This window comes from Diceros bicornis, chromosome 35 (genome assembly GCF_020826845.1).
Source record: "Diceros bicornis minor isolate mBicDic1 chromosome 35, mDicBic1.mat.cur, whole genome shotgun sequence".
Classification (NCBI taxonomy): Eukaryota; Metazoa; Chordata; class Mammalia; order Perissodactyla; family Rhinocerotidae; genus Diceros; species Diceros bicornis.
In genome coordinates, this window is record NC_080774.1 from 16,951,899 (window position 1) to 16,965,175 (window position 13,277).

General features: G+C 49.1%; 1 protein-coding gene across 1 annotated transcript; it reads left to right on the forward strand.

Moving 5' to 3' along the window:
- The first annotated feature begins 1,673 nt into the window (after positions 1 to 1,673).
- LOC131398241 (uncharacterized) lies at positions 1,674 to 9,503 on the forward strand. The gene is made up of 2 exons (XM_058531567.1): positions 1,674 to 5,610; positions 6,826 to 9,503. Exon 1 carries the CDS (start codon positions 2,052 to 2,054, stop codon positions 3,660 to 3,662), a length of 1,611 nt encoding a protein of 536 aa, XP_058387550.1. The 5' UTR covers positions 1,674 to 2,051; the 3' UTR covers positions 3,663 to 5,610; positions 6,826 to 9,503.
- The last annotated feature ends 3,774 nt before the right edge of the window (positions 9,504 to 13,277 follow it).

The following is a 13,277-nucleotide window of genomic DNA, read 5'->3' on the forward strand; positions in this document are numbered from 1 at the left end:
TGCATTGTGGGAACGCGGAGCGGAAGCGAAGGGGTCGGAGGAGGCAAAAGGAATCCTCTTAAAGGGGACGCGGCTGCCGTGACTGCGCCTGCGCGCAGGCAGGCGCCCCCGGTAGGTGCAGGCGGGGCCCTGGGGCGACGAGAGGGAGAGCGTGGGGTTGGGCGAGTGGGATTCAATTCCCGAAGGCGGTTCGCTCACCAGCTTCGCGGACTTGGGCAAGTGACTGAGGCTCCCGGGGCCTCAGTTTTCTCCCTGTGTAGCGCTCCTACCTCACAGGCTTTTGTGAGCGCTCACTGAGACGACGCGGGTGTAGTGCCAGGGAGGGGGCGCCCGCGGGCTGTCACTCTGTGTGCGGGGCACCGGAGGGAGGGAGTCAGGCCCCGGCCGCAGGCTGACCCCGCAGCGACCTGGAGGAGTCCCGACGGCTGGACACGGCGGGGCTGTCGCGGTCCTCAGCCTCAGGTCAGTAGTCCTCTGGACCACTCTGTCCCCATTTTACAGTTGCTTAGAACTGAGGGTGTAAGATGGATGTAAGAGGGCTGAGACGGACTCCATAGCTTGGACTTAAAGTTCATAGTTGACGAAGAGGGAGGAAAAGAATCGTAACTGTCGCAACTATTGTTATAGAGTGCTTCCTGCGGTTTGTACTTTTCATCCTCACCCAGGATGGAGGGATTCCGATATTACGGGTGAGAAAACTGAGGTCTCGTATTGGGGTCGGGATTAGAACCCAGAGCCATGCTCCCAGCCTATGTGCTGAGTCCTTCAGAAGCTCAGGAGCCCAGGTAGACTCCCACCTTGGCACCTTTTCACATTTACCTCCCATTGTGCAGGGCATTGAACCTGGAGACGGTACAAAAATGAGGCCTCGCATCAGAAGATTCTTGATCTAAAAAGATTTTTCGTATTAAAAATGAAACCTCTTTGGATTGGTGGGTGGGTAAATAAATATATGAGAAAGCAAATGCGGCAGAATGTTAACTATAGAATCCAGACCGCGGGTGTATTCAGTGAGTTCACTATACCATTCTTTCACCCTTTCTGTGTACTTAAAAATTTTCATAATAAAATGTCGAGGGGTATGAAACTTGTGCAAAACAAACTATTAATGCTAGCAATAGCAAGGGCATAAAACTGAAGGAAGTAAATTATATTAAAAATTTAAAAGTTAATACCTTAGAGACAGGCACCTCCACACCCTAAGGATTCCTGGTATAAGGGGGAACGTTTATCGATCCTGACTGACTCTATTCATAGAAGACTCGCCCTAAACTGTTCGGGGAAAATTGAGAACAAGAGAGTGCTCCAGAGGGATAAGTTTGGGAGGGTCGGGGTGGAGGGGGTCCAGATGGGGACGCGTGTGTGTAACCTGATAATTGCTTCGCGCCATAGCAATTCGCGCCATAAAATGTAACTGTTTAAATGTTTTAAATTAGCCAATCATGTAAGACCGCGCCAACCTTTTCCCTCTTTATGCTTCCGAATCCTATAAAAGAGCTTGCCCCTTAAGGTTCGGGGTCGACCCCTCTGTCTCCTGCGAGAGATACGTGTCGACCCGGAGCTCCGCTTAATAAAACCTCGTGCATTTGCATCAAGCTCGGTCTCCTGTGTCTGTGGGTCCGCGCCTTCCCGAGACTGGAGTTGGATTTCCTTTTTGGAATCCTACATTTTGGGGGCTCGTCCGGGATCTGCGCGGTCACCCCAGACTCCGAAGACCCCTTGGAGGTAAGCCTGAGTGACTGGGTGTGCGAGTGTGTGCGGCGCCGCGAAGCATTGCTTTGGTCTCGGTATCTGGGCAGCCGCCGCTTCGGGCCGAGAGGGCCCAGCGGCTGCAGTGGCAGACGTGCTGGGAACTGCAGGCTGCAACCCTGGGGGACGCCCCAAGGGACAAGGGGAGTCAGGAAAGCCTGACTACCCCCTTTAAGGTAGAAAAAGAAACGGCACTCTTTTTCCCAGGGAGGACACGAAAACCCCTCCCGTCTGAAACCGCCTTCGGTTGGCTTGTACAGACACCAACCGGGCAAAGTTGTTTTTGTTTTGCTGTGTTTTTGATGTTCATTGTTCTGTTTTTGTTCGTTACGTGGACCTCATTTGACGGGATGGGACAGACTATGACGACCCCCCTCTCTTTGACCTTAGACCACTGGACTGAAGTGAGAGCGAGAGCGCACGAATTGTCGGTAGAAATAAAAAAAGGGCGTTGGCAGACTTTTTGCACCTCTGAGTGGCCCTCCCTCAATGTGGGTTGGCCCCCTGAGGGGACGTTTAATCTAACTGTTATCCTCGCGGTGAGGGCTATTGTTTTCCAGGAGAGACCGGGGTCCCATCCTGACCAACGACCATATATTACAGTGTGGCAGGATCTGGTGCAGAACCCACTCCCGTGGGTTAAGCCATGGGTAAAAGCAGAAAAACTAAGCCCCCGAGTCCTGGCGCTGCAGGATGCGGAGACACGGCAAAAATCGAAATCAACTCGAACAGCGGAGTCGGAGACCCCTTCGGCCCCCCCCGGGGTCTACCCTGAGATTGAGCCTCCTCCCGAATGGCCCCCTTTCTCGCCTCCCCCTTACCCCTCCCCCGCCCCAGGATCGCAATCAGGACGGAGGGCGACTGGCTCGGGTCCCTCCGCTGGAACCCGAAGCCGCCGCGGAGCCACTCCGGACGGGCCTGATACCACGGTGGCGCTCCCGCTAAGAGAGTATGGAGCTCCTGCGGGGCCCAACCAGCTGTCACCCCTCCAGTACTGGCCTTTCTCTTCCTCAGACCTGTATAACTGGAAAAATAACCATCCCCCCTTTTCAGAAAACCCCGCCGGATTAACCGCCCTGATAGAGTCCCTAATGTTTTCCCATCAGCCCACTTGGGATGACTGTCAACAGCTCTTACAGGCACTCTTCACCACGGAGGAGAGAGAAAGAATCACACAGGAAGCAAGAAAGAATATCCGAGGCACCAACGGGCAGCCGGCAACGATAGCTGAGGCGGAAGAAGGGTTTCCGCACAACCGACCCAACTGGGACTATAACACGGCTGAAGGTAGGGGGTCGCTGTCCGCTTACCGCCGGGCTCTAGTGGCGGGTCTCCGGGGAGCCGCAAGGCGGCCCACCAATTTGGCTAAGGTAAGAGAGATTCAGCAAGGACCCACCGAACCCCCCTCCGTTTTTCTAGAACGATTGATGGAGGCTTACCGCAGGTACACGCCCTTTGATCCGTCCTCGGAAGGGCAGAAGGCCTCTGTCATTATGGCCTTTATTGGACAGTCAGCCCCAGATATAAAGAGGAGATTACAAAGGCTAGAGGGGCTGCAAGACTACGACCTGCGGGACGTAATAAAGGAGGCTGAAAAGGTGTATCATAAAAGGGAGAGTGAAGAGGAAAAGCGAGAGAGAGAGAGAAGGGAGGCTGAGGAGAGGGAAGACAGAAGAGACAGGAGACGAGAAAAAAAACTAACTAAAATACTGGCCGCAGTGATAAAAGCGACAGGGCCAGATCACAGACAGTCAGGGAACCTGGGCAACGCCCCACGACCAGGCTCACGCAGACGGCAACCCTTGGACAAGGACCAATGTGCCTATTGTAAGGAGAGAGGACACTGGGCAAGGGAATGCCCCAAGAAAAGGGCCACACCCAAGGTGTTGTCTTTAGGAGAGGACGAAGAATAGCGGGGACGGGGCTCGGGCCCCCTCCCCGAGCCTAGGGTAACCCTAACTGTTGAGGGGACCCCTATGAGTTTTCTGATTGATACTGGGGCTGAATATTCAGTACTGAAGCAACCTTTGGGGAAATTAAAAACTAAAAAGACTCTGGTTGTTGGAGCCACTGGGCAGAAACAATACTCATGGACTACTTCCCGGACAGTGGACTTGGGGAAAGGAAGGGTGTCCCATTCCTTCCTAGTGATTCCTGAATGCCCGACCCCGTTGCTAGGTCGAGACCTTTTAACCAAACTGAAAGCTCAAATAGATTTTGCTCAACCTCGGCCTACAGTATCCTGGTCCGCACCTACCACCATGATATTGGCCCTGGAGCTAGAGGAAGAATATCGGCTCCATCAGCAGCCTAAGCCTAGAGCTCGGCTCAATACCGATAAGTGGCTGATCGAATTTCCAACGGCATGGGCTGAAACCGGGGGACTAGGGACGGCTACGAGAATTCCCCCAGTCGTGATAGATCTTAAGGCCGGAGCCCTCCCGATAAGGGTGCGTCAATACCCAATAAGCAAAGAGGCCAGAGAAGGAATCCGCCCCCATATCCAGAGGCTGCTCCAACAAGGAATCCTGGTTCCTTGCCAGTCTCCTTGGAACACCCCCCTCCTGCCTGTAAAAAAGCCTGGAACTAATGATTATAGGCCGGTCCAGGATTTGAGAGAAGTAAATAAGAGAGTGCAGGATTTACACCCTACCGTGCCAAACCCATATAACTTACTCAGCTCCCTCCCCCCATCACGAAAATGGTACACTGTCTTGGACCTGAAAGATGCATTCTTCTGTCTACGGCTTCACCCAAAAAGCCAATTACTTTTTGCTTTCGAGTGGCGCGACCCTGATATGGGGATCGTTGGACAACTGACTTGGACGAGACTACCTCAAGGTTTTAAAAACTCCCCTACCCTGTTTGATGAAGCCCTCCACAGGGACTTGACTGATTATAGGGTTAAAAACCCTCAAGTGACTCTTTTACAGTATGTAGATGATCTACTGTTGGCGGCGGAAACCCCGGGAGACTGTGAAGAAGGGACCAAGCGCCTCCTGGCCGAGTTGGGTGAGTTGGGATACCGGGCGTCGAAAAAAAAGGCACAGTTGTGCCAGGAAAAAGTAGTCTACTTAGGCTACACATTAAAGGACGGCCAAAGGTGGTTAACCGACGCACGGAAAAAGACTGTGACCCAGATTCCGGCCCCAACCTCCGCTCGCCAGGTAAGGGAATTCCTGGGGACAGCCGGCTTCTGCCGATTGTGGATCCCTGGGTTTGCTACCCTGGCTGCTCCACTGTACCCATTGACTAAGGAAAGTGGGAACTTTGTCTGGACTCTAGAGCACCAGAAGGCTTTTGAGACTCTAAAACGGGCATTATTAGAGGCACCCGCGTTGGCCCTACCAGATTTGACCAAGCCCTTCACCTTGTATGTAGATGAAAGAAAGGGAATCGCCCGGGGAGTCCTAACTCAAGCCCTTGGGCCCTGGAAGCGCCCAGTCGCATATCTATCAAAAAAACTGGATCCGGTAGCCAGTGGATGGCCCTCCTGCTTAAGGGCAATCGCCGCCACTGCCCAGCTGGTAAAAGATGCAGATAAGTTAACTCTGGGCCAACAGATAACCGTAGTAGCCCCCCATGCCTTAGAAAGCATTATCAGACAGCCTCCAGATCGATGGATGACTAACGCCCGGATGACTCACTACCAAAGTCTGCTCCTAACTGAGAGAATTACCTTCGCCCCACCGGCCATCTTAAACCCGGCCACACTACTGCCCGAAGCAGATGATGAAATACCTGTTCACCAATGCGGCGACATCTTGGCATCAGAAACGGGGACCCGACCCGATCTGCCGGATGAGCCATGGGCTGGGGCCCCTAATTGGTACACCGACGGCAGCAGCTTTATGGCAGAAGGTAAGAGGATGGCTGGGGCTGCTGTGGTAGACGGGAAAAAGACTCTGTGGGCAAGCAGCTTGCCGGAAGGGACTTCTGCACAAAAGGCTGAGCTTATCGCCCTGACACAGGCGTTAAGGTTAGCTGAAAATAAGACTGTGAATATATACATGGACAGCAGGTATGCCTTTGCTACTGCCCATGTTCATGGGGCTATTTATAAACAAAGAGGGCTGCTTACCTCGGCCGGAAAAGATATCAAAAATAAAAAAGAGATTCTGGGCCTCCTAGAGGCTATACATTTGCCTAAAAAGGTGGCAATCATCCATTGCCCAGGTCATCAGAAAGGCACCGACCCCATAGCTCAAGGGAACCGCTTAGCAGATTTGGAAGCCAAGCGGGCGGCACTAGGACCTATGGTCCTGACTCTCCAGGGAGCTAAGGTCAACAAAACTGTCTCCGGTGGGGAACTAACTAAAGAAGAGAAAGTCCTTTCCGTTGCAGAAGGGCGAGAATATCTATCACATCTACACCGGCTAACCCACTTGAGCCCTCAGAAACTAATTAAAATTATTGAGGCCTCCCCGTACCAGGTACCAGATTTGAGAAAGGCGGCTGAGGAAATTTATAAGGATTGTAGAGCTTGCGCTCTCACAAATGCTGCAGTTACCAAATACCGCACTGGACATAGACTCCGGGGAGATAGGCCCGGAACCTTTTGGGAGATAGACTTTACTGAAATCAAACCGGCCCGGTATGGAAATAAATATCTTCTAGTATTTGTAGATACCTTCTCGGGATGGGTAGAGGCTTTCCCCACCCGAAAAGAGACTGCCTCTGTAGTAGCCAAGAAGATATTGGAAGAAATCCTCCCGAGATTCGGGATCCCAAAGGTAATTGGATCTGACAACGGTCCTGCATTCGTTGCCCAGGTAAGTCAGGGACTGGCCAGTCAACTGGGGATCAATTGGAAATTACATTGTGCTTATAGACCCCAGAGCTCAGGCCAGGTAGAAAGGATGAATAGAACAATTAAAGAGACCCTAACTAAATTGTCCATAGAGACCGGCGATAGTGACTGGACAGCCCTCCTGCCCTTTGCCCTGTTCCGCGTCCGGAACACCCCACAGGGACCCTTAAAACTTACACCCTTTGAAATCCTCTATGGAACCCCTCCCCCTTTGGCACAAATAGGGATACATGACCCTGACATTATACCTTCTATACCTTTGTCAGCCCGCTTGAAAGCACTCGAGGCCGTCAGGCGCGACATCTGGAACCAGCTAAAAGAGGCCTACCAGCCTGGTGATCTGCTCATCCCGCACCAATTCCAGGTTGGGGACTCTGTCCTTGTGAGACGACATCGGACGGGGTCATTAGAGCCACGTTGGAAGGGGCCCTACGTGGTGCTCCTCACTACGCCCACAGCAGTCAAGGTGGACGGTATAACCTCTTGGGTTCACGCCACACACGTAAAGAAGGCACCCCAGAATGCAGCAGATCTCTGGAAGGTGGAAAAGACTGATAACCCTCTTAAGCTGCGTTTGCGTCATGGGAACGGCGAGCAGGTCGTCCAATCCTAATCCCCACGCTCCTCAACTGCTCACGTGGCAAGTCGTCTCCCAGGTAGGAGATATAACCTGGTCAATCCAAAAAACTGCTTCCCCTTGGACATGGTGGCCAGACTTACACCCTGACCTTTGTAAACTGGCTATAGGAACCCCTGACTGGGATTTCATGGGTCGACGAAGGGGGGCAAAACAAGCCGGAGGATGCCACTCCCCCCATCGCAAGGGTAAACTAAAGGCATACCCCTTTTACGTGTGCCCCGGTCACCACAGACCTCGTTCAATTGACTCCTGGTGCGGGGGCAAAGAAGACTTCTACTGTAAAAACTGGGGATGTGAAACCAGTGGGACTACTTATTGGGAACCCTCCTCTTCTTGGGATTTAATCAGGGTTAGAGCAAATTATAGCCACCAGATGAGTCGGGGCTCAGAATGCAATACCTGGTGCCACCCCTTAACCATTCAGTTCACAGGGAAGGGAAAAACAATTAAAACCTGGATCGGGAATGGTCATTCATGGGGAATAAGATTGTACAAAGAACGGTACGATGATGGCCTGACCTTCTCTATTAGATTAAAAATAGAACCCCCCGCCAGCAGACCAATAGGGCCAAACGGGATCCTAGCCGATCAGAGGTCCCCTCTGCCCCAAAAATCCCCCGCCAGCAGACCGATAGGGTTAAATAGCCCCAAACCCCCCCAGGTAAAATCCATAACCCTAAATGGGGCCGTAGATATGGTCACCAGATCTGCTCTGCGACCACCATCTACGCCACCTCCCGCAGTACCTACTGAGACGCCTTGAATGATTCCAACCCTGAAATGACTGAATCATGCTGGCTATGCCTAGCGGTCAGCCCCCCTTATTATGAAGGAATTGCCACCATGGGGGTCTATAATAACACCCCAGACCACACGACTTGTCTTTGGGGCAAAGAAGGGCGGCTAACCCTAACGGATGTGTCGGGGACCGGTTCAGGACTATGCTTAGGAAAAATTCCCCCAGGCTACCAGGCTCTATGTAATAAGATTGAAGTCAGCCTTCCGACTACTCCTGGTCATTTTTTGGTACCAGGACCCAATAGGTGGTGGGCCTGCACCACGGGCCTAACCCCCTGCATCTCAACTAGCGTATTCAATTCGTCACAAGATTTTTGCGTGCTTGTGCAGTTGGTGCCTAGAATTTATTATCATACTGCCAATAGTTTCGAGGATGAATTTGACCAGAGATCCAGATTATGGAAAAGAGAACCAGTATCCCTCACCCTGGCTGTACTCCTGGGACTGGGAGTTGCCGCGGGCGTAGGGACTGGCACTACGGCCTTAGTCACAGGAGAAAGGGGATTAACTGCCTTGAGCAATGCTATAGATGAAGACCTCAGGACTTTAGAACAGTCCATCTCTAAATTAGAAGAGTCCCTCACCTCCCTGTCTGAAGTAGTGCTCCAGAATAGAAGAGGATTAGATCTGCTGTTTTTAAGAGAGGGAGGACTTTGTGCGGCCCTTAAAGAAGACTGCTGTTTCTATGCAGATCACACAGGGGTAGTCCGAGATTCAATGCAAAGATTAAAGAAAAGATTAGACATGAGGCAGCAAAGCAGGGAGGCGCAACAAAGCTGGTTTGAATCCTGGTTCACTAAGTCCCCCTGGATGACGACCTTACTATCCTCCCTAGCAGGACCCTTGCTGATTCTTTGTCTACTTTTGGTTTTCGGACCATGTGTTTTCAATAGAATTACTGCTTTCATAAGAAAAAGAGTCAATGCAGTGCATGCTATGATGCTCCAACGCCATTACCAAGCTCTCCCACGCAATGAGCCACTGATAGTAGACTCCGAAAACTAAGTTCTAAGATTAGAACTAGGGACAAAAGAAGAAGTGGGGAATGAAGGAAGTAAATTATATTAAAAATTTAAAAGTTAATACCTTAGAGACAGGCACCTCCACACCCTAAGGATTCCTGGTATAAGGCGGAACGTTTATCGATCCTGACTGACTCTATTCATAGAAGACTCGCCCTAAACTGTTCGGGGAAAATTGAGAACAAGAGAGTGCTCCAGAGGGATAAGTTTGGGAGGGTCGGGGTGGAGGGGGTCCAGATGGGGACGCGTGTGTGTAACCTGATAATTGCTTCGCGCCATAGCAATTCGCGCCATAAAATGTAACTGTTTAAATGTTTTAAATTAGCCAATCATGTAAGACCGCGCCAACCTTTTCCCTCTTTATGCTTCCGAATCCTATAAAAGAGCTTGCCCCTTAAGGTTCGGGGTCGACCCCTCTGTCTCCTGCGAGAGATACGTGTCGACCCGGAGCTCCGCTTAATAAAACCTCGTGCATTTGCATCAAGCTCGGTCTCCTGTGTCTGTGGGTCCACGCCTTCCCGAGACTGGAGTTGGATTTCCTTTTTGGAATCCTACAAAACCAAACATTTAATCTGAAGGTAGCTGATTTGTAGTTATACCACCTCTGAGCCTTTTAAAAATCAAAACAAACAAAAAATTAGGCACCCACACAGAACTACTGAGTGTGTAACCTTTTTGGAGGGCAAATTGATGGTATACGTCAGGCCCTGATAACGTACATATCCGTACTTGATCCGTAATTCCACTTGCAGGATTTTAACATAAGGAAATAAGAAATTCTGACAATAAATTATGTATGTTCATTGCATTCTCTGCAATTAAAAAAAAATTAAACTGCTGATAATAAGATAGTGGTCCATGCAATACTGTTGGATGTTATACAATTATTAAATCATGTTTTGAAGGATAGTAAGGTCATGCTGATTTAGTTATAATGAAAATGAATTAAAAATGATATTTAATATATACATATACACGTGTGAGTATATATTCTGAATGAATCTGTTAAACTAATTGACACCAGTTGTCTCTAAAGAATGCAGTTGTAGGAACTTTCACTCTAGATGTCATACATTTTTGTAAAGTTGAAGATGTTACTGCAACTGTTTCATTTTTTATATTCTGAAAAAAACAAAAAAGGAAATAAAATTTTACGCATTATCCAGTTCTGTACAAGAGAATATATGTTATATATTCAAGGTATATAAATATATATATAAATATATAAATATATGTTATATATGTACAAGAGAATATATGTTATATATAAATATATATAAATATTCATTGCTTGTAACAAAAAAGTATAGGACAAAAATAACCTTCCAAATGTTTGTGGAGATATCTCTTGATGGAAATGATTTCTATATTTTTATTTCTATTTGTGCTTTTCTGTATTTATCAAATTGTCTGTAAATAGCGTGTACTACTTTTACAATTGTAATAAAACCCAATAAATTATTTCTAAAGTAAAACAATTGGAACCATCTGTTGTATTTTGGATTATGTAAAGCTTCTAGTTGTTCTTTGCTGGCCTTCAGGAGGCAAGCAGGAAAGAGCCCTGGCCAAATATGATCTTGAGTCTAAGTACACAGCCTTGTAGGAGCTTATGTATCTTAAAGGCATGCTAAAGTCCAGGTGCTCCCTCATTTTGAGGATGTGCTTAGGGGTATTAACACCACTCTCTGAGTGCTACCACTCCTATGTGATTGTTGCCAGGAAAGACCAGAAAAAAAAAAAATGCTGTCGGAGGCAGTTGGGTAGTCTCCTAAGGAGAGAGAAGTGGAGTCAGCTCAGTGACCTAATAGGACTCTAGAAGGAAGACTGCTTGTAAATAGTAATGATTCAGCTTGTATTATGCAAAGTCTTGCAGAATGCAATCACTAAAGGGTTCATACCTAGCCTAGAAAATGTGCCCAGATGTGGGGATGTAGCAAGTACAGCCTTTCTGGATTAGAAGGAACACAGCTAAATTGCTAGGAGGCATTTATGATCATCCATGGAACCCCAAAGTTGAATTTTGTTTCTGTGATCCCAGGTACTAACCTTTGCAGGTTAGAACACAAATGAGGCCAGAATTTTGGCCTAATGCTTAAGGGGCCCATGAGCTCCATTCCCTGCTAAGGCCACCGTCCCTAGACAGGGACGCCCTCTTGAGCTTTTGCTCACCTAATTATTCAGCATCATCCAATGCATGCTATAGTTTAGGCACTGTACAAGGCCCACAACATGTAGCAATACAACTCTGTCCTCCAAGTGTATATTCAAGTTGCTATTCAGTCACTTAGAGTACAGTTGTGATAAAGGTAAGCTGCTGTGAGACCACCTAATGCAGTCCCCCCGCCCCAGAGCCCCAGTAGATGGTTGTATGTCATGGTTGCACATCCTTCTAGTTGCTGTATGTGGGACACAGCCTCAGCATAGCCAGAGAAGCGGTTCCTCGGTGCGCGCCCGGGATCCGAACCCGGGCCGCCAGCAGCGGAGCACGCGCACTTAACCGCTAAGCCACAGGGCTGGCCCCCACCTAATGCAGTCTTAGAGATTATAAAGAAGGCTTCCAGGAGGAGATGTTTAGGTTGAGCCCTGAAAGACCAGTAGGAGTTAACCATAGGGAAGAAGGGGAGGGCTTTCAGGCAAAGAGGACAGCATGAGCGATTGCCCAGAATGAAGAGAGCAAGGCAGGGACCAGCCCAGTGGTGTAGTGGTTAAGAGCGCGAGCTCTGCTCCAGCAGCCCAGGCTTCGCAGGTTCACAGGTTCAGATCGCCGGCGCCGACCTGTGCACCACTCATCAAGCCATGGCCCATGCTGTGGCTGTGTCCCATGTATAAAGTAGAGGAAGATGGGCACAGATGTTAGCTCAGGGCTGATCTTCCTCACCAAAAAATAAAAAGAGAGAGCAAGGCAGACTGAGGACAAATCCCACCGCCCTACGGTATGGCTAGGGCAAGGAGTTGAAGTGGAGTAAAGAAGAGAGAAGGAGCTGGGGCTGGCAAGGCCTAGTAGACCATATTATGGAGTGTGGACTCTGCTGAAGGCAGTGAGTAGCCACTGAAGGGTTTTAAGGAGTTATGTTGTGATGAGACCTTCTCAGTAGGAAGTGGCAGCTGAGGGGATTAGAGATATAGAATAGGGGAGGAGACTGAGAGCTAATTTGACTAGAGAGTGTCTGCAAGATAGGGGAAGGAAAAGGAGTGAAAGAGAGATACTGCAGCAGCTGCCATGATAGGGAAACTTGGGGAAAGAGGAGAGAGAATTAAGGGGCCAGTGTAAGAAGTATTGCTGTGTGATTGCAGAGTAAGCCTCCTCCTGTGACTTCATAGATTCCATCATTAAAAACTACATTATCCATTAATGATTTTAAAGTTGGATTCTTATTGTTCTGGGAAGATAGGACAGTGTGCTTAGATTAGCCTAAAGGTGAGTATAGGTGAGAACAGGGATAGCCCCAAATGGCCCATTGCCTAAAAGGTTACATGGGGAAGTAACACGGGAACGGGTGCAGGGAGACACCAGCTGGGAGACCACTGCAGTCATCCAAGCAAGAGATGCCAGTGGCCTGATGTAAGGTGATAGAGATAGATACTAAGGAGCTGAGAGATTCCAAGGAGATGAAATCATAGGACTTTGAGATAGATTGGAGGGGGGCTGAGGAAGGAGGAGGAGTCCAGGTTGATTTCTGGCTTGGGGGACTGGTCAGGCAGTGGTTATCATTTTGAGATGGGGAATAAAGCAGAAGGAACTGATCTGCAGGGAATGGACGATGATGAGGTATGTGTGGAGGATATAAGAAGGAAGGATAAAAAGTGTGATGGCTCTAGGCTCTCTGTGCCCTCTCCACTGAAAACAGAATTCCAGGTGCATGACCTAATGATGGTGATAGGCATTGGAGTCCTCAGATACATGGGATAGGACTGCCCTTCCTACAGGGAGAAGCTTTCACTTACAATATATGGGAACTCAATAAAATTCATCAGTCCTTATATCATGATAAGAATGACACCAATTGGCTTGTCTTCAGACTGAAAAGAAGACTTTGACCTTGGCAGACTGTTAAAAGAGTTAATGCATTTCCCACAGCAAGCCATTTACTCCCTACTAGCGAGTAGGGCAGTGCCCAATTAAAAAAACCCAAAAAACAAACAATTAACACTGGAGATAAAACATGCTGCCAACCTGCCCATCTGGTTTCCTCCCTTTCCCTATGACATCAGTCGCCTCTGGCATCCCAGCAAAATGCTTTCTTCTCTGTCAAGCTCA

What these genes read in the sequence shown, in the direction of transcription:
- LOC131398241 (XM_058531567.1), top strand. Translation starts at nt 2,052, where the DNA reads ATGTTCATTGTTCTGTTTTTGTTCGTTACGTGGACCTCATTTGACGGG.